Genomic DNA, 20,988 nt, shown 5'->3' with positions numbered 1-20,988 from the left:
GCTCGTTCCTTCCGAGTGTATAAGTCACATACACAGTTATTCATCAACGTCCTCATCAAAGTTCTTTTCTTCAAGTCCGTACACAACTGCCCGTACCAGAGCCGTACGACGAGATGCAAACAAATGCACACATCTTTACATATAGCTAGGGCACATGATTACTGAACTCGCTTGCTATGATACAGAGCATGATAATTGGTAGGAATGGTGCCAGGGTATACTGTGTTTTGTGGGTGCCGTTTCCTCCACTGCTTCCCAGGCAGTAACTAAATGAAACAGCAAACACTGACCACGATAAATATTAAGCGATAATCTCGATGTTAGGCGAATAGTTGACTGTCCTTTCACATAATGAACCAGACAAACCTGGCCACTCTTCAGAGATACCAAATGAGAAGAACGGTCACTTTGAAGCCCGTACAGTTCCTATATGAAAAGGGTCGAAAACATAACATCGAAGAAAAATAAAGCCATGACCCCAAAAAATAAGTGGGCGTCATTGGGGCACTGGTCCCAAAACTAAGCATACATCGCATAGTTCGCAAATCAAGCGCCATTATAGCCCTGCGCAAAAAATTAGCTGTCGGTCTAACTCTTATCCGTTTCCAGCAAGAACGCTCCAGTCACTATCTCGGTAGTGTGCTCCTCCGATGGAGCGTTGGGTTTGACGTCCTCCAGTCGAGCCCCTTTGACGTCATCGTCGGCAGTACCAGCACTGGTCACCTTCGCATGCTGCAAGTCGGCCAGCGGGTATTCCTGACGCTTCTCGAAAAGAAGTGCGTCTCTTTCAATCCTGCTCTCGCTCCTGTCCTTCACCAAAACTGGTCCACGCGATATCAGCGGAGGCAGGATGTTTCGGTGAGAGGCACTGTCTCGCTGATCAGCGCTTAGAGATTCAGCATCGCGTGTGGCTATATCGAGAGTGCAGGATGCGCGGTCCTGATGGGGCCCACTATCTTGGCTGGCTGTTGTGTTGATTGCAGGACGCTGTGTTTTAGCCTCGACTGTCCTTACTGCGGCACTGACTGCATCGGATGGACCTATGGTTGAGCCTGTCCTGTCGAGCGCAGTTATGGTGCTGTCTAGGCCAACTATTAAAGGCTTCTTCTGGTTTTTATAGTCATCGATGAAGCCCACATTTCTAGACACATCGTTGAGAACTTCTGACGCTCCCTGACTTGCTACTTTCTCATCCGTGTTCCTCTCTTTATCGGTGGTAGCGACTTCTCCCGGTGGATGGGGTGTTAGCACACAGCCGTTTCCCGTTGTCTCTAGTTTATGGTCAGTAGGCGCGTTGGTCTCAATGGCAGCAACAGGAGTCTTTTCCTGTGTTATTTCTTGCTGCCAGTTTTTCACTTTCAATGCTCCAGCGGCTTGGATCACGCTCTCCGACAGCGGACCACCGTCACTTGCAGTCGGGACCAGAAGTCGTTCTGGAGGGATATCTATTTTCGCCTTTTCATTCGGGCAGCTCTCATCCGGAAGCACAGGAGCACCTTGTACGACCACGTCTCGCCGCCTCTGTTCGATGAACTCCTCGAAATTGAATTCCGGCGAAGATGGCGCCCCTTCCTCCTTTCGCGTAGCGCGACGACTTGGTGTCGCGGAAGCCGTGCTGCTCGATGCACTGTCGAGCGACTCCTCCCCTCTCTCTGCACTTCCTGGGCGACCCCCTCTACCACGAGCCCTACTCCTGTCGCCGAAGAGTGCCATGTGCATCGCATCAAAGCTGGTCATGCCGCGATTTCTCTTCTTTGACGCCCCAGATGTGGCCTGCTTGTTGTCCCTAGCTCTTGGTGCACCATAAGGCCAGACGTAAGACACCAAGCCCCTGTTCGGCACGAGTTGCAGCGGAGCCCCTTCTGCCTCGTCGTCGTACGTGCTGTGATGCAACGGGCCTACAGGCTGGAACCATTTCTCGAGTAGAGCTGGTTCTTGCGCAGAGAGTCCTTGCCCGGTGCCAGTAGTCAGCGGCTGTTCTTTCGCTGTTGGGGTGGTTCGCCCGGAGTTGCGCCGCGATGTAGAAGCGCGACTTGTCTGCTTCGAATGCCGGGAACCCTTGCGATTCCAAATGAACAGTTTCCAAGTGTTTTGGTCTTCGGGTTGGGAATAACTCGATTCCTGACACTGTGCCGCGTTGAAGGCCACGGTCGCTGGCGATCCATCTAGCAAGGCGTTGAGGTAGCTCACGTAGACGCAGAAAAGGATGAGCAGCTGCGAAAAATTAAGGTGGTCGTTAACTCCACTAAAGTTGCCTCCTCGAAAATCATCGTTACAGTGGTTATGCGCTATACTGAAACGTTCCTTTTTAGCGAATTGCTCTCATAAGAACTCATATTTATGGCGTGACTCATGACAAGGCTACGCTTGGTCGCCTAAGGTAGCAAGGAAGTTACGCTGATAGGGGGTAGTATAAATCGAAGCAGAATATTCGCACTCTAGTAGTAGAGATCGCTTGTAAGCATGTATTCAATTGCAGAAAAGACTAAGCACATTCTGATACAGCACTTCTTTTGATGTTATTGCTGCAATATCCTGAAGTGAAAGGTGGAACCAGCGAGAAAAACGAAGGAAAAGTAAAATACAAGAAAGACGGACGCCGGTGTATAACTGATGTCTTGAGTTTTGCGCTACTACCCCCCTTCCTCGCAAAAGTGGGTACGTATGGGTAGGCGCTTAGTCGATTGCACATTCGTTGCTTGTGAGCGTCGAAAGGATTAAAAGATTAAAAGACATAGGCCGAAGGATAGAGCTTCGTTGGGCATTGCTTAGAACTTTGCACCATTTCGGCGGTCAGTTTCTTCACGAACTTAACGGTACTCTTTCATGCATCTCTTCGGATGTCCTCCTTTTCATCGTCAATATTTCATCAGACCAATTTGCACTACATACCAAGATCGTTAAAATCTATTCTGGATTGGATTGGAGGAACTTAATTCAGCGAACAGATCAGTGGAGGAGGGGAATTATTGGCCGCCAAAGGATGATATTTCCCAATCGGTCCGCAAGCTTGGATGCGTGTTCCCGGCATCCCTCAGGTCAGCCCTTTGTGAGGATGCCGGTAGAAGATTCGTTGCGGGTAGACTTTCCTCAAAAGTCTCAGCATGCGTTATTCTGTTCGAATTTTGAACATGCGCGTATTTATGAAACCTGACCTCCATGGTGACATGAAAAATGAACTATTGTGGTATCTGGCGAGCAACCTTGCCTGTTTCTTTGTCCTGTTGATATTTGTCTTAAATATATTCACGAAATAGGGCCGCCTATACTCCCGTCTAAAGCGACTTTGCCTGCTTCCTCTGGTTAATATGTAGGCTAACACTGGCTTGTTCGGATTACCTGACGACGGCCATCTTCGCTCTCGATGATGAAAGCATCAGCCCCCAAGATTACGAGAGAGTCAATGAATCGAAACGTCTTGCCGAAGCCCACGAAAGCAACGATAAACTAGAGCAAGTGGCAACATCACGGCAGTTATCTGCACTTCGCAGGGAAACAAAGCATTCTCCCCTTCCACTGGGCGGGAGGGAGCCTACCGGAGAATTCGGATGGATGCCGATAGGTTAATGGGATATTTGTGACATTGGGACGCGGTGCTTATGGGTACCAAGTCTCCTTCCTATATACGAAAGCGCTAGGGTAAGACCACGCCCCGGAACAAAAAGCTTTGCCCTCCCATTGGGTAGAATGGGAAGCTATCAAGGGAGTTGGACGGACGATGGTTAGTCGAGTTGTGTTAACTTGGAACGCGGCACTTACTGGTACCAAGTCTATTGCCTGTTTGACAATGGTAGGGTAGGACCTTCGCCCCGAAACAAACTCCCTTTCTAATTGGTGAGGTGGGAGGCTACCTGGGAAGTCAGATGGATGATGATTCGTAGATGTGTTATGCCCCCATAGGACGCGGCACTTACGGCAGCTAAGTCTCCCTCCTGTCTCACAATTAGTGTAGTACCTTCGCCCTGAAACAAACTCCCCCTACTGGGTGGAGTGGGAGGCTACCGTTCAAGACGGATGACGATTCGTTGATGGGTTGTGTGTGACCCTGGTACGTGGTACTTCGGGGTTTATATTCCTTCCTGTCTTGCAACTGTAGTGTAGGACCTTCCCCCGAAAACTTCCATCCTAGTGGATATGCTGGGAGGATGCCAAGGGTATCGGACGTATGATCATTTGTCGATAGTTTATTTGTGACCTTGGGACGCGGCACTTACGGGTGCCAAGTCTCCTTCTTGTCTAACGGTAAATGCAGAGACATTATTTTCCATTACTTGTGGGTAGCCTCATCATAATATATGTCTAACGGTAACGTAGGACATCCGCCCCGACACGAGCTCCCCTACTAATCTATGGAGTAGGAGGCTACCGGGAGCTTCGGATGGATGATGATTTGTTGATGGGTGCTATGTGTCCTTGGGAAGCGGCACTTAAAGATGCCAAGTCAACGGTGCCAAGTGTAACGGTAGTGGATACGATCTTCGCCCCGAAACAAACTCCCCTCCTACTGGGTGGAGTGGGAGGCTACCATTCAATATGGATGGATGATTCGTTGATTGGTGATGTGCGACCTTAGGACACGGCATTTACGGGTTCCAAGTCTTCCTGTCTAAAAACGGTAATGTAGGACCTTCGCCTATGGGATAGGAGGCTACCGGGGGCTTTGGATGGGTGATTTGTTGATGGATACTATGTGACCCTGGGCTGCGGTACTTACTGGTTCCAATTTTCCTCCTGACAACTGTAGTGTAGGACCTTTGTCTCGAAACAAACTCCCCTCCTACTGTGTGGAGTGGGAGGCTACTATTCAAGACAGATGGGCTGTGTGCGAACTCATCATGCGGAACTTACGGTATTCAAGTTTCCTTCCTGCCTTACAAATTTCGACAACCCCAGGTTGTCGAAATTTCTGGAGCCCTCCACTATGGCGTCTCTCATAGCCTGAGTTGCTTCGGGACGTTAAACCCCATGAACTAACCTAACTTATTCTCGCCTTTCAAGTACACAATTAGCTAAAGGGTACTTCGTTCAAGTAAAAGTAAAATCTGAGTGTGTTATGAAGACGTACCTTGACGCCAGCCACCGCGGTGAAGCCCAGTGCCACAATGATGTACCTCCACTGCAACGACATTAAGATGGGGCGTATAACGGTAAGAAATCGCACTGCTCGCCCTCCATGAACTCTTGTTTGAAGAGGTGTATCCAATATGTATAAGAATGCAAGGCAAGTCACTAAGTCAGATGAAAAGTGACCGCTTTTCTAAAAGCTTTTCCCCTTCAGTTCACAGTGCTCCGGTAGGCGATGACCAAGCGACATACCTAAGAATTATCTTTGGTGACGTTACAAAAACGTAGCAGGAGGCAATGTGAAGCCTTACGCTCTGCTCCACCAATTCAAGGCTGCAATTCACTTTAATAAGCCTCTAATAAACACTTTCATCAGAAATATGTGGTTTCACAGTAACATCATTAGTGTGATACGCATGAGGTTAAAATGTTTGCACAGATCGTTTTCTGTCTACTCAAAAATATAATTTAGACTAGACAAATCGGCATACGTTTCTTGGGCTATACGCAGACAAAGAGTACACAAGCACTCGACTGCCCTGGAGACTGCTGAAATTTTGAAATACAAATAAGCACAACAACTAAGTAGTCACCGACCTACACGTCAAAGGTGATCATTGCCGAACGAGGAAATGCATATTGTTACGGGACGGAAAGCCGGGGAACAGGGAGATGACCCATAACCTTGCTTTGATTATAATGAATCGTGGTGGGCCTAGCGCGAGCGCTCCTGACCGCGTCACTACCTGCTTCTTCCTCGTCCGTAACAAGATGATCACTACCCTCCTGAAAGTCATTGTTTTTCTGTGATAGGACGAAACTTTTCACACAGATTGGGTGCAATAACCTGTAAATGACTTGAAAGAATTGAAAGCAATGAAACCCAGACCTTTGCGGGACTTGACTAAAATGTGTATTCTCGCTTAACAAGGAGCTAAATCGTCCATGATGAAGGCATGATTGAATGCGGACTGTTGTACGTACAAACGACACGGATTCTTCCTCTGGAGTGGCGGTTGCCTGCATCATTCTACTCATGTCCGTGGTCTGGTCGGCGCTCACCTGGGAAGAAAGTGTTTGGCGCACAATAAGGGACATGCTAAAATCAAGACTCTGCATCACGGTTCTTTCGAACATTCTGGAACTGCAGAGATTAGACAAATTTTGACTTGTAAAATTTGAGCTGACCCGTCGTCGTGTAAAAACTGCAGGTTTGCAGGAAAGAGTTGTTAAAACTAGAGCTTCTCCAACTAGGCGTATTCTTCTTGTGATTTGCTATATAATTTTGATGAAACGTTTTCTGCTCGAATTGAGTGCAATCCAGTATTTACAAGCCGAAAATAAACTCAAGTGCCGTTAAATAAGAAAGCTTTGAACGGTACGATGAGGGCGGCACAAAGAAAGGCCTATAAGCATGCTTCTTGCATTGAATATATAATTGGTTTCCCGATATTTGGGAGCTGATCTCTAAAGTAGTAAGTTTTGCTTTGACAACGGAGTCGGCTGAGTTGGTTACGTGATGAAAACTTTGAGTTGTGCAAGTGTCTGACAAAAGGTAAGAACGGGAAGTGATTCGGTATATATTAGTTATATATAGTATATATAAACTAATATATAACTAATATAACTATAATATAGGTATATATAGTAGTTTCCGCCGCTTTCGATGGGCGCTGACTTGAACAAGCTCACTCTGGTTGATCCACAATCTGGAGATTTTCAGGCTGCTGCAGCGTCCACGGCGGCCTAGTGATTGGTCAGCTCTGCTCACCAGAAGTAGGGCGTCGTTTACGGCGTACGTTGAACAGCATAGAGCCCGCTTAGATCTATTGAAATGTACCGACGAATCTCTAAAATAGCGAACCGCAGTTTCGAAGGGGTAAGTAGAGAAAAACATACTTCGCGTAATTTGGCCTTGTGTGGTCCAGAGAATCTAAATCTCGGATAAATTTTTGCGAATTGAGCAACTTTTGTCATTGAATCTCCAGCTGAATTACCACATTCGCGCACTGAAAAAAGAAACTAAAAAATATGAGAGAAATGCTTTCTGTCGCGCAATTAAATCCATAAAATATACGGCTATGGATCGAAGTGACCAGACTGTAGGTATACAACGTTGAGGTATACACAAAAAATCGCCGCAGGGTCATTAGTGGTTATGGCGTGAGGCTGTTGAACCGAAGGTCTCGAGGTCGCCTCCCATTCTCAAGGCTGCATTTATATGGCGACAAAAAGCAATAATTCCCTTTTGCGTCATGTGAATGTACGTTAAAAAGCTTGTGGTTGTAAGGAGCTAGCGCCACACGGTGTCTTCAACTACCAGCACGAGGGAGAAGCGAGGAAGAGACGGCGCAAGTATGTGGCGCGTGCAAGGTGCAGAGTTACACATAAGAGAGAACGGCGGAGCAGCGTTGCTGGAAAACGGGTGGTCAAGGAGCTATGGCTGATCGCGTCACGCAGGCCTACGGCCCGGGATACCAGTAGGCCGTAGGCCGTGCATCGCACCCGCCACCGGTTGTAGGCCGGTGTAGGCCGTGCATTGCACCCGCCACCGCTTCGGTGTTGGTGGACGACGACTGTTGTTGCGGCGCGCGTCTTTCTCTCCCTCTTCTTTTTCTTCTCTATTTTCTCTTCTGTCCGCACGAGGCAGCGGAGGTGGCTCAGCTACAGAGCCAGTAGCAGGTCCGTTCATTTTATTTTCCTTCTTCTTACAGCCACAACAACAGCCTCCAAGCCTCTCACACTGGCCTGACGCGTCTGTGGACACCGGGCGCTCTTTGCACTCCGAGCCCACATGTCCGGGAGTGTCCACGTGGACTTCGTTCTTCTAGCGTCCAGTGACTGTTACTAGTTTATGTCCGTCTTCGTGTCGTTTGTTAAGCTCATTATTTGTTAATTGGTATAATTTATCTAGTCTAAGTTTTATGTATAAAAAATATGTCCCTAGTTTGACCGGTCTGGTCGTGTTTTTAGTTGACCCCCCCCCCCCCCCCCCCCCCCAATCAGCCCTTCGATAGTGGGTTTTAAAGAACCTCCTCATAGTGGTTAAACTTAGCACCGAGTCCTCCACATAAGCCCTTAGCGGCGCGTGCGTTTCGATATGTTAAACATGAATTGCCATATCAACAGAAGAATCAAATCATCCCTTCCCATGGCTAATGATAAGCGATTACAGGACAAGCTAGACTCTCTTTCTTTACACATGACTAGCGTTAGCAAGTCAGAATCTGCTCACCATTCGTGGCAGGAATTCGTGGACGCAGGAGGTGCACCAGATGAGCAGAATGGTCATGCTATTCCACACGATGAACAGTCTGGTGATCGAACTGAGCGGCTGCATAGCGCAGGCATCAAACGTTATCCCTATCGGTCCTGTGTGTTCAAACACGAGGTCATTATGGCACACTATTTTGATAATTATAGGCAAGCTAGCTATCTCTTAGTAATAGACGCTGATCAATAAAATCATTTTTACTACTTTGAGCGTCCAATTTTTTCAATGTATCGTCAACGCGCACGTTGATCTCTACCAAAAACAGATTCTGGAATGCACCACAGCATCTCACTTAAACATTAACCGGTTGAAATAAAGTTTTACCAATCAGTCCTTCTTAAATACAAGAATGCGCGTAGACATGAACTTAAAGCAAGGCAAGAATCCACAAATAGGTTTAATAAAACATCATCACGCGCTGCGCTGGCGAAAAGCGTGCCTCTTGGGCTGAGTGAATAACAGCATGTACTACAAGCGTTAGGAAGCTGCAGGAGCGGGCCTTACTTGTTCTTCGTCATCCTTGTTTGGTCTTTGAAGCTGGTAAAGAAAGACAGCAAAAAACAGTATTTTAGTATCCTCTCAGATTGTTCTGAAACGAACATCTCGCAGATATGCCATAGGTAATGAATGACATTATGTCTCTGACTGCAAGCGTAGACAGTTGGGCTAATTATAACATCATGAAACGTCATTCGAGCGCACAAAAACACATGGACGGAGATACTGGACACCTTGGAAACTACATCAGTCACACAATTGGCTTAGAACAGTTTAGCATAAATAACGACACGCTAAGCGATATTGTTTATTCGCATAAGAAAATAAAACTAAAACGTCATCCTCTAGTATTGCTCTATCTGCCAATATGCTGCCAGGATAAAGGGCATATACTGAATTCGTTAGCTTACACTTGCAGTTTAGTAAGACTAAAGAAATGTAAAAATTGACTGTGACTTAGCTGAGCTATGCCAGAAGAGCGCGTTGCACAATTAGAAGCGCGATGTAGAATGCTTCTCCCAGCTATGCCGCGGAATCCTCGCAGTTCAACAGTTCAAACTTCGCACAGAAATGACATTTTATCGTTAATATTTTTTAATATCCCGCGGAGCTCGCCCGCACGCGCCTCAAAAAGGAGCACACTGCCACAGCTATTATCACACAGCGTTGCTTGGGCGATCGCGTTCTTGTTGCCTCGATATAGTTGGAGTGTGTTGCATTCGCCTCCATCGCCTTCTGCCAGCTGGTGGTCTCCGCATGCTGCACTTAGGCTTGTATAGCATGTTTTTGCGTTCCGCATCCTCCTCGGTGGGATGTTCGAAGAACCCGTATTTTCGCCGGAGCCGCTGAACACGGGAGCATCATTGCGTCCTGATACCTTAGAAGTGCAGGTATCTGTACACCCTACGAGCCCACCGGATGTCGGGCATGAGGCGGAGGCGTCCCTCAAACGCGATCTTGCTCTTGGCCTCTCGGGCTTCAGAAGAAGACCATCCAACGTCCCCTTGTATGGCTTCTATGGCAACTCGACCATGGCAACCGAGTGCTATGCAGCCGACTTCGTATTGTCCTCCTTCAAGCTTTTAAGCCACACTCGCGTTGCTGCGGGCAGACACACGACGGCATTCCCGAACGTCAAGCTGGGCCCATGCACTGCCTTCCAGAGCTCGCGTACAATCAAGTAGCGGCTAGAACCACATGGACATCATCGGCGTAGTATGCAGGTGGCTCGTCGTGATGATCGTCGCAGGAGGTCTTCGTATGCCGTGTAGCAGCCCTTCTCTGGATTGCGGTACCAGCTCACCACTGGACAGGCCACGCCGGGAGCATTGTCCATGAGGTTGGAAAACCAAAGTACAGCGGACTTCTTGGGATTGAAATGGAGTCCAAGTGCGGCCAGTTGATCTGCGGAGATGGTGACGAGCTTCTGGAGCTGCGTTTCGCTTTCGGCCAGCAGGACAAGGTCGTCTTCAAACAGCAGTCCTGAGATTGTCCACCTATCGAGTATTCCGGCCCACGTGAAGGGGAGCTTGAAGACCAGACCGAGCGCTCGTTTAAGTCCCGACGTGTACAGCATGTACAGTCGTGAGCAAAAGTGGAGAGACCACGAGCTTTGAGAAAAATACCTGCCAGCTTTTTCTGACAGTGAAACGGTTATTTATGAGAAGTTCATTAGGTACCATGCTTGCTATAATTGCTTTCTTGCCCAAGCAATTTTCTCTGGCACATCTTTTTATACATAAAAAAAAAGCAATTGTAGCAGTTAGCGTGGTCTCTTGACTTTTGCTCACGACTGTACAATAGCGGTGACATCGGGCACCCCTGTTTGAGCCCTCTGCGCACTGCTATTGGTTCGGAGGATGCGCCGCCGAAACCTGCCACAACCATCTTGTCGATGTAGAGACGGTGCAATAGGTTTCTCCATTCTCGTAGCATATCTATGTCCTTCAGGCACTGGAGCCTCACCCTATGAGACACACTATCATATGCCTTGGCAACATCGGTAAAACACCCCACGAGACCTCGAGATTCCTTGCGGGCAACCTCAATGCACTGGGTCAACACGAACAGGTTATCCTCGAGGCGACAGTTTCTGCTGAATCCGTTCTGCATTTCGGTGAGTTTGCTAATTTGCCTCGGCCCAACCGCTCATCCATTCCCACACAACTTGTGCGAAGATGCGGTAAATCACACTTGTGACTGTAAGCGCCTGTAGTCGCGGAGAAGGCTAGCGTCTCCGCTCTTCTTTGGGATGAGGCAAACTCTGGCTTTCAGCCAGTCGGGTGGAATTGGGTCTCCGTCAATAATGCCGGTGAGTAAGTTTGCCAGAGTTTCCGGTGCTCTCTCGCCGAGGCTTTTAACAATAAGCCTTGCAGGTATACCATCGAGATCCTGGGCAGTCCGCGAGTCGATGCGAGCAATTTCCCGGTCTACTGCTGCCCGTGTAACCTTCCATGAGACGGTTGAGGCACTTTCCGAGTCCGTAGGTGATGGTAACTGATCGCACAGCGGTTCTTGCACGTCATACACACCACGAATGTTGCGGGAGATTGCCGATCGCTGCACCGGTGACTTCATCCCGGAGCGTCTGTTGCAGCACCTTTCGGTCGAGAGACGTCAGATACAACCAGAACTTGCGTGGTCCACTGCGTTCTGACTTCAAAAGCTCCTCCAGCCGCCGATGGTCATTTTCTGCAATTTTCCGCTGGACGACCTGCTGCATCCGCCGTTTAAATTTTATGTAGTCATCCCACGCAATCCGGCATTTATCCGCGGGGGGGGGGGGGGGAGGTCTTAACAGCTGCACGCTGTCGTCGGTTTGCCTTTCTTCGATCTTCGAGGGCGGCCTTTACTTCGGCGTCCCATCATCTTTTTTGTCGAGTTCTGCCGCGGGCGCTGCGCCGAACCTCATGTGTGCGCATAATCCGCCGCAGCTCCTCGACATACTCTCCATAACTTGTGAATTCTGCTTTTTGTACACTGTCCTCGAATTGTTTGCTGATCTCTTCAAAGGCCGCCACCGGCAGATAGTATTGTGCTGGCTCACGATACATCGGTCCGGCTTTGCCAGCAAATGCTGAAAAGGACAGCTTGATGCGATTATGGTCGCTCCCTAGGCTGTAGTCCCCTTGCTCATCAATATGAATTCGCCGAAGTTGAGCGGTCAGTCTGGGTGACACGAGAGCGTAGTCGATACAGGACTGGCTACCACGAGCACACCAAGTGACCTCACCGCACGCAGGTTAGCGATGTCTAGTGAAAGCTCCTGTGACAGCCCCACCAAAAGCTAGCCGTTGCAGTCCTGGTATCCGTCGAGGGCCTGGATGTGTGCATTAAAGTCCCCGACTAATATCATCTCTCTGTCCGACGCCCAACGCGACACATCACCTTTGATGCACTGTAGTATGCGGCCATTACCATCATCGTGACCACAGGCCACTGAACCACCGATCAACACTGGTATGCCCACCAGAGTTCCAGTCGCCCACAGATGGTCTCTACATGAGTCTTGGAGAGTTGCCCACTCGGCGTTCTTTTTCCACAGCACGCCGACACCTCCACCTTTACGCTGTCCTTCACCTCAGTTGCAGCCGGCCCAGTGCCAGTCAGGGTGCACGGTGGGCTCTTCCAGTTCACGAAGATGAGTTTCTGCCACCATATTGCCCTCTGACGGTTTGAGGTAGCCCGTACGTCTGGTCTTCCGAGCAGCAGGAGGCATTCACCGAGCTGCGCCAACGGCTGCACAACCCTCCCGTCCTTGCACACTTCGATGAGGACGCTGCCACCGAAATTCACACCGACGCCAGCAACGTCGGTCTGGGTGCTGTTCTGGTCCAGCACCAGCAAGGCGAGGAAAAAGTGATTGCTTATGCCAGCCGCACCCTTTCTCGGGCAGAATCAAACTATTCAACTTCTGAAAAGGAGTGTCTCGCCATCGTTTGGGCCACAATGAAATTCCGACCTTACCTCTACGGCCGTAAATTTAAAGTTGTGACAGACCATCATGCTTTGTGTTGGCTAGCTAGTCTTCGAGATCCATCAGGACGTCTTGCACGGTGGAGCCTTCGCATGCAGGAGTTTGATTACTCTATCGTTTATAAATCCGGACGTAAACATGAAGATGCTGACACACTGTCTCGATCACCCGTGGAGTTGGCCCATGACAGTACGGATGAAGACGCCCATTTTCTTGGCATTATCAGTTCCTCTGATTTAAAGGCCCGGCAACGGGCTGATCCAGACCTCAAAACTGTGATCGATCATCTGGAGGGTTTCGATTCTACAGTATCCCGACTGTTTGCTAAGAACGGAATCCTCTACAAGAAAAGCGCCGGCAACAGTGACTGAGCCTATCTTCTAGTCATCCCTGCCGATCTCCGCGATGAAATCCTTCATGCTTGCCATGATGAACCCACCGCTGGGCACTTGGGCTTTGCACGCACTCTTACCAGAGTGCGCCAGGCCTACTACTTGCCCAAACTTGCCGCCACCGTTCATCGATATGTTAGAGTGCCAGCGACGCAAGACACCGCCATTGAAGCCAGCGGGTTTCCTGCAGCCTACTCCCCCACCGCTAGTATCATTCGACCAAATTGATATAGATTTTCTCGGCCCTTTTCCTCTATCATCAGCTGGCAATAAGTGGATTATCGCGGCTACAGATTATCTGACACGTTACGCAAAAACTATGGCGGTGCCGCGTGCAACATCCTCCGAAGTGGCACAATTTTTCATGACGCAGATTGTCCTCCGCCTTGGCGCCCCTTCATACGTCATCACTGATCGTGGCAAGGCATTTACAGCGCGTCTTGAAGTTTTCCAACTAAGCCAGACACATCACCGAAATACTTGCTTACCATCCTCAGTCTAATGGCCTTACTGAGCGACTAAACAAAATAGCGTACATGCTCGCCATGTACGTGGATGTGCGGCATAAAACATGAGACGAGATATTGCCTTACGTCACATTTGCATATAACACGGCCGTCCAAGAAACAACTCGATTCACTCCATTTCGCCTAGTATACGGACGCGATGTGCAGACCATGCTCGACGCTATGCGGCCATGTGCGGCCATGTGCGGCTGACAACCAGCTGCTTACCGCTGACGCAGAAGAATTCACCAACTACGCCGAAGAAGCTCGCCAGCTCGCCCGTAATCACATTACAAAACAGCAAGCAACAGATGCACGCCGATATAACTACCGACATCGCTCGTCGTGTTTCAGCCTGGTGACAAAGTCTGGGTGTGGACACCTGTCCGGCGCCCAGGCTATAGTACTCTAGAATATACCCAGGCCTGTCAGAAAAACTTCTCGATCGTTATACTTTGGACCCTACAGAGTGTTGCGTCGCCTCTTAGAAGTTACGTACGGGGTTATTCCAGACGTAACTGTACCAAGTTCTAGTCGTCAGTGGTCGTCTGACCTAGTGCACGTGCTTCGCATGAAGCCGTATTTCACCCGCTGAAAGTCGTATTTGCCATCCGGATAAGCTTTTTTTTTTTTGTGTGTGTGTGTGTGTGTGTGTGTGGGCTTGCGTTTTTTTTTTTTTTCAAGGGGAGGAATAATGCCACCTAGCGCTTGAAAGACGAAGTTGTAGACTCTCGCGCGCTTCGGCTAGCTAGGACTGTGCACTCTTGAGCCTGTGTCTCTGTGATACCGTTTCCCATGAACCCCTGTCTTGACTGTGTGTGTCACTACCCCTGTTGCCGATTCCCATAAATCCCTGTCTTCGTGACAATATACACTGCCATGGCTTCGGTGTCAAGCATACGGTATAGTTCTTCCCACTTGGACGCCCTCCGCGCCCCATGTGGGTTAAGAAGGCCTATATTGGCACTGGCCACGTGCTTGCGGCATCGTGGGTGGCGGCGTTTATTGGCTGGTAAGGAAATCTGCTGGCATCCTGTTAATGGTTTGTGCACTTGTCCAGGAATCGTTAATCATCTCGTTTTTATACACTTGCATATTTGCTTTCATTTACCTTAGTACGTGAAAAGTGAGCGAGCACATGTTCACTATGTCGGGCACCGTGTAGCCTTAGATGAACGAGAACTTACATATTTCAGTTCTCAGCCCTCGCTACAAAATTACGTAAATCGTAACAATAGCAACCAGACTAAGGAGTTTACTGAAGGCACCGTAAAGTGCAGCGTTTGTCCATGCCAAGAGAAATCGAGCGCGGAGCAGGTCTTGCAAACCACAAACCGCCCGGTTTATTTCATTCGTTGAACTCTCACCAGGGTGGTGGGCCTTATTACCCATTCAAATTCGTAACCAGCCTCAGAATGACTTAGTCAAGGTTCGACCACAGCTGTTACAGGTGCCTTGAATACAAGCCATCGTACGCACTTACTAGGATCAACGGGTGTCAACGTTCACGGGCTAGCTGTAGCGGGAGTCACAATCAGAGGTACTCACGTAGTAAATGCTGAGCATTAGAATGACGTCACTGATTGCGTTAGTCGAATGGGCGACGTCCAGGATGACTGCCATGGCCCAGTGACCTTGGAGAACCGAAGAGACGAACTTGTCATGAGTGTAGCAAGGTATTTAGGAAACGAGGAGGGGAGCAGGAAGGGCACTTATCAATAGTCACGTGGATACGATTAGAGCCCATCAGGTTGATGCTTTGCGAAAAACATAATGGAGCACTGCGGTTAAACTAACCCTTATTCTTATGCCTCCTTTCCAATCGTTACTCTCTTTGAGCATGCGAAACGAAGGATCGCGTTTGCGAGCAGGTAGTCATAATAGGTTTACTCAAAATGTAAGGCGTAGCATCTCACGTTCTGTCGACACCTGAACCGCGCCGTATGAGAAAGGATGAAGGATGGAGTGAAAGTGGTATTGAAAGTGGAAAGAGGAGCCATAATGGAGGACTCCGGGATAATTTCAAGCACCTAGGAATCTTTAACGTGCACTGACATCGCACAGCACACGGACGCCTCTCCGTTTCACCTTCATCCAACGCCTTCATCGAACCGCTGGCGGTAGGGTTCGAAAAGGTGTCCGCGGAAAAATGTGCGACAGATACCGCACCTTTTCTTTCCTGTGAACCAATTATTATTATTATTATTATTATTATTATTATTATTATTATTATTATTATTATTATTATTATTATTATTATTATTATTATTATTATTATTATTATTATTATTATTATTATTATTATTATTATTATTAGCTACTATGAAAGTGTTTGAATTCTGGTGCCATGTTCGTGGATTGGGCGCTATTGCCTTCTATGTTGGGATGGCCGAGTTTAGAAGGAGAGCACGGCCCGTCTTGGTGAGTTAAAAGTTTCTGATCTAGGTGGGACTCGAGCTTCTTAGAAGGTGCAGTGCATTCCCATGTCGCGAAACTTGCTGTTAGAGGCGCATGGTGACAGTCCTAGGGCGAGTTTGTAGGTCTTCCTGACTAGCACGTCTATATTGTTCATTTCCGTCTTAGTTTTATGATTTCGGACCTTAGGTGAGGCTTTGGATGACGAGTGCTGTCACTATCCGTATTGCGTCTTGTTCCGGGATCCCCCATTTTTTTGTTATCCTGCTTATCGTACTGGAGACATGGAATTGCTTATAGTGGTAAGAGATTTGATCGTGTGATCGAGCTTGCCTCCTTCTTGTAACCACGAGCCTAGTACTCTCATTTGTACGTCTGACGGATCGGGTGTCCGTTCATGATTATGTAAATATCCACTGGTTTGTACAATGGAGAGTGTAATCTTGTTCATTGTGACTTCTCCGGTGACCACTGCATATCGCTAGATCGGGTGAAATCTTCAAGTTCTTGCGCAGCGAGTTGTAAACGTTCTTTTTCCGCGCTAGACCCCTTCTGGGTTCACACTGTTACATCGTCTGCCGTAGATTGCATGGTCTATGTGCTGTACATTCTAGAGTCTTCTCGCTACCCCTATCACGACAATATTAAACAGAACAGTATTGGAGATATAATTTATACTTGCGGTGTACCCTTGTCAGGGTTTTTTCGCGTTTCTGACCTATGGTATTAATTATAATGGGGTCTGTTCTGTCCGCTAGGAATGAGTCCTTCACATAGTCAGAAGTCTTTTTTCTAAAATTTGCCACTGAGAGTTCCCTGAGTATCGCTTCGTGGCTAATGTTGTCAAATGCGCCCTTCAAATCTATGGCCAGTATGATGCTTTCATTTTTTATAGCAGTCCTAGAGCTGCAGTAGGATCTCTTGTTTGGACAGCCTGGGCCTGAAGCCAAACATCGTGTTCGGAAACAGCTCGTCTTTCAGACAGTTACCCAGTCTTATCTTGACAACTTTTTTTGTAAAGCTTCCCCACACCAGACAAGACACCTAGCTTGGAGAATATCCGACCCATTTGACAGGTAAAGGCCACTCCTTTATTTTGAATTAGGTTTTGGGTAAAAGAAGGCACAGTATAGTTTTTGGCGGATACCACGGAATGGTAGACACCTACACTTAATTAGGTCAAGGTCACGCCACATTTTTGAAGGTCAAGAACTCGAACAGATTGGCCTTGGTTGGCACATGGCGTAGTTAAGCCTTCGCTTCACAATTCTCACTGGTTGAGGACGCTTCTCGAGCGTCCGTTTTTATGTCGATAGCGATAAATTGCTCAGCTCCACGATACGCCACCAGGCGCACGCGTCGTCTGCTACGCAGAATAAAACGCTTGTAACTACAGAAAAAGTTTCCTACGGATTAAAAAACGTCTGGATTTTAGGACTCTCCGATAATATTGCCACGAAAATGAAATTTCGTTTCTGTGGCCTTTAAATCCTCGTTTATTATTGTGTCTGATTACAAGAAAATTAGTGAGGTGGATAATTTTTATATTTTTTAATTTTTGTTTTTATATTCTTTGTTTTTATTACTTTTCATTTTTATCTTTCCTGTTATTTATATTTTTGAACTTTCATTTATATAATTTTTTTGTGGCTTTTGTTCTTATTACCCAATATTTATATACTTTAACCTTGTTATGTGGCTCCTGTATTGGATTCTCGACCACTGGATTTTATCTGGATTTATTTACGACCTTTCTGGATTGGTTTACGTCTTTTGGCTACTGATTACTCAGTGTTTTGATTTTAGATACTTTAGTCAATTTCGCCAATGTTGGTTTGTAATGTGGTTACTGTTGGCCTGGATACCGATCTGTCTCGTTTAATCGTTCGACACGTTCGTGCGGATGCCATTCATGAAGCAAGAAATGTTTTGCGCCTTAAAAGCAGGTGGTGTACACTTTGGCTGCCGTATCGGTCGCGTGCTCCACGTGTCCTCTCGCTTACTTGACGGACCGGGAAAGCCGAGTAGGCGCGGAAACCACGAGTCCGATGACCTCGCCAGCAATGAGGAACAGTTCCAGCCCTGCAAGATGGGTCAATAGGTGCTGCAGTTCCATCGTTAACCACCACCACAACACAGAATAAGGGTGCTTGCAAGCTGGAATTAGAATTTGGCTGACTGCCCTGTAAGTTTCTCTAAACATAATCCAGTACTTATACCACTTGATCAATTGTCTGGGCATTGCAGCTCCTTTTTAATACCTCTGTCACACGTACGGTACCACACCGCAAGTGCAAAAGTACGGCCTCCGTGAGCGCCATCTGTCGACCGGTAATCACGACGGCTGTCAACTACTGCGCTTAAGTGGCACTCGTAACAACTAGAAATTGAAGTAGCGGATATATGAAGCTACCGGCGCTGTTCCTCGGAAAACACAGTGTTGGCAGCGTTGGTGGCATTCGCAAAAAATTACCAGTATGCCTGTCGCAGATGGTACTGGCAGGTGACTGGGCGCTGATCGGTCAGCTGCTTCCATGTCATCATGAGACCACGTGACAAGAAAACATGGGCAGCAGTAACCTCGGATGTTGGTTCTAACATTCCAATCCAATGCCACGCAGGCACATGTACAGCATAGCAAAAACAGGGCATTTAACTAGGCCCGGAGGTTTGTCACTTTCAGTGACTGCATGCTAGTATGAAATAACAGAGGCAAATTATAAAGGTTTATGGATTAAGCGTGTAAGCGTGCATGCGGTCGATGGTGAATACCCAAGGGCAGACTCAGACATGAGCAATTAACGATATATTGTCAAAGCATTAAAACGTGCAGCTTGTGTGCCCCCCAAATTATTTTTACAGTATTCGAGGTTTTTAAAGTACAGTAGAGGTTTCGGCAACTGGTAAGCATACAGGCAAGATGACATGGTATGGTATGGTATGGTATGGTATGGTACGGTACGGTACGGTACGTTACGGTACGGTATAGTATGGTATGGTACGGTACGGTATGGTATGGTATATGGTATAGTGCATGGTATCGTATCGTATAGTATCTTTGGTATGGTATGGGAACGCATGGTATGGTATCGTGTTGGAGATAACGACCCAAAGCGACATCGGCTCCGGTGATTTCGGGCACGGTCGACTCAGAAAACATGGACGCACTGCGTTCCGCTTCCGTTGGAAGGCGGCCGCCACAGCCTTTATAGAACCCTTGTGTCGCTATCCGCCCTAGAGCGCGTTATAACTGAGCCACTACCGTGGATGCTGGTGCGCCGGCCCCTAGTATAGCCTTAACTCTCCCTCCTACCTAGCCTTTAGAACTTTGGCTACGAGTATGTAATGGTGGTTACACTATTGTCATTGCCATTTCTACTATGATCATCATCATCATTATCGCTAATGCCATCATTATCAACTAAATTCATTGTCATCGCTACGATGCCATCATTTTAACATGGCGCCATGGCGGGACAGACTCAGTCACAGTAGAGAATCGACTTGGCTAGGACCTTTCTAGTCCACCTGGTAAAAAAGGGAAGCCTTAGTACTAATCCAATCCAATAACAGTACACAGCACATTCAGGTTACGATCTGACGCTGAGGACAGCTATGATTCTCAGCCGGTAATTCCCCCCTCCTTCTTGCAAAAGTATCCCTACATTCCCCTTTTCACTAGGTGAATTTGTCATCACCGCATCCCTATCGCGCACCCACTCCGATAATGGCGGCAGCTGCTAGGGACGGGAGTAATTGTTTGATCGAGTAGGGAGCATTACAGTGCGCACAGTACCTATATCTCCTTAAACTCCTTCTGAACAAAGAGCTTTAACGGGGAGGAACAATGCTCAGTGCATTTGTAGACATCTTCTGTAGATACTGACATATGCACTTTCCTTGCAGCTCCGGATTGCCTTATTAGTGCTCTTATGGTAGCTTTAGCTCCAGGTGTAAGTGCCCATTAGGTGCCCTTGAGAATAACCATTCCCTTGTATACGATCTGACACGCCCAAGTAATATTTTTTTCGCGCATTTTCTACTCCGGCCAGGACTCTCGGCACGCGGCTGGCAAAGTTTAGTACACGAGTGGATCAGGACAAGAGCCGGGCGCAAGGATTGTACTCGGGTTATCCGGGGCTACAGACGTCATGTTCGCTTTCTGTACAGCTGGGGCTCCTATGAATTGTGCAGACTTGAACAGATTGCAGGATAAGGCCAAACGTTTTGCTGCAACATATCCGACGCCATTCATCCCTGAGAAAACCCTTCACGTAGCGGTCGCGGCAGGCGAGAAATAGAGACACCAGTTTGGCACTCACGAAGCAAGCTGTGGTCACCAGGGCTACCTTGAGCTCCTTGCGGAACTGTTCCAGCATCTCACGGTGCGCCTCGTCCCATGGCCGCCTGGTTCGATCGCCCGAGGGCCGATGGTTCCTCCGCGCTACGTCAGTACATGTCGAGGTAGACTGCTCCGGCCCCTGCGCCCGTAGCTGCTGGCCAAGCTGCAGGTTGCCCGGCTTGTCCCGGCAGAGAGCGGACGGCCGCATGACTGCGCCAGCGAATGCAACAAATTTGTGGGTTCTATCTGCCGGTGTAGATGCCTTTGATGCCGTTCGCCGCTGCCTGTTCTTCTTCTGAGGCTTCGCCCGTGCCCCACGTGCTGCTTGTAAAGCGGGTTTAGTTCCAAACGCCACTGGTTGTTTGGAGCCACGTCCATAAGCCGCTACTTCGATGAAGCTTAAATTTAAAATGAACGCTCTTATCGACATCAGTTAACATATACGTGCTGTTATTACATTAAATGAATTAACCGGTGCATCCGACGGAAGAAAAACTGTGGGGAAAAATAACAGCAGTTTG

The 20,988-nt window shown here is 48.1% G+C and overlaps 1 protein-coding gene across 1 annotated transcript; it reads right to left on the bottom strand.

Moving 5' to 3' along the window:
- LOC146181490 (uncharacterized) lies at window positions 1-20,675 on the bottom strand. Its single transcript, XM_084575794.1, has 8 exons — window positions 20,448-20,675; window positions 18,129-18,207; window positions 15,259-15,344; window positions 8,843-8,875; window positions 8,300-8,398; window positions 6,049-6,126; window positions 5,066-5,116; window positions 1-2,214 (listed from the first exon to the last, which is right to left on the bottom strand). Exons 1-8 carry the CDS (start codon window positions 20,673-20,675, stop codon window positions 589-591), a joined length of 2,280 nt encoding a protein of 759 aa, XP_084431920.1. The 3' UTR covers window positions 1-588.
- Between the last annotated feature and the right edge of the window lie 313 nt (window positions 20,676-20,988).

This window comes from Amblyomma maculatum, chromosome 8, assembly GCF_055883805.1.
Source record: "Amblyomma maculatum isolate TAMU_Amacu chromosome 8, ASM5588380v1, whole genome shotgun sequence".
Lineage (NCBI taxonomy): Eukaryota > Metazoa > Arthropoda > Arachnida > Ixodida > Ixodidae > Amblyomma > Amblyomma maculatum.
The sequence above is the reverse complement of the archived record's forward strand: the minus strand, read 5'-3'. Positions and strand labels throughout refer to the sequence as shown.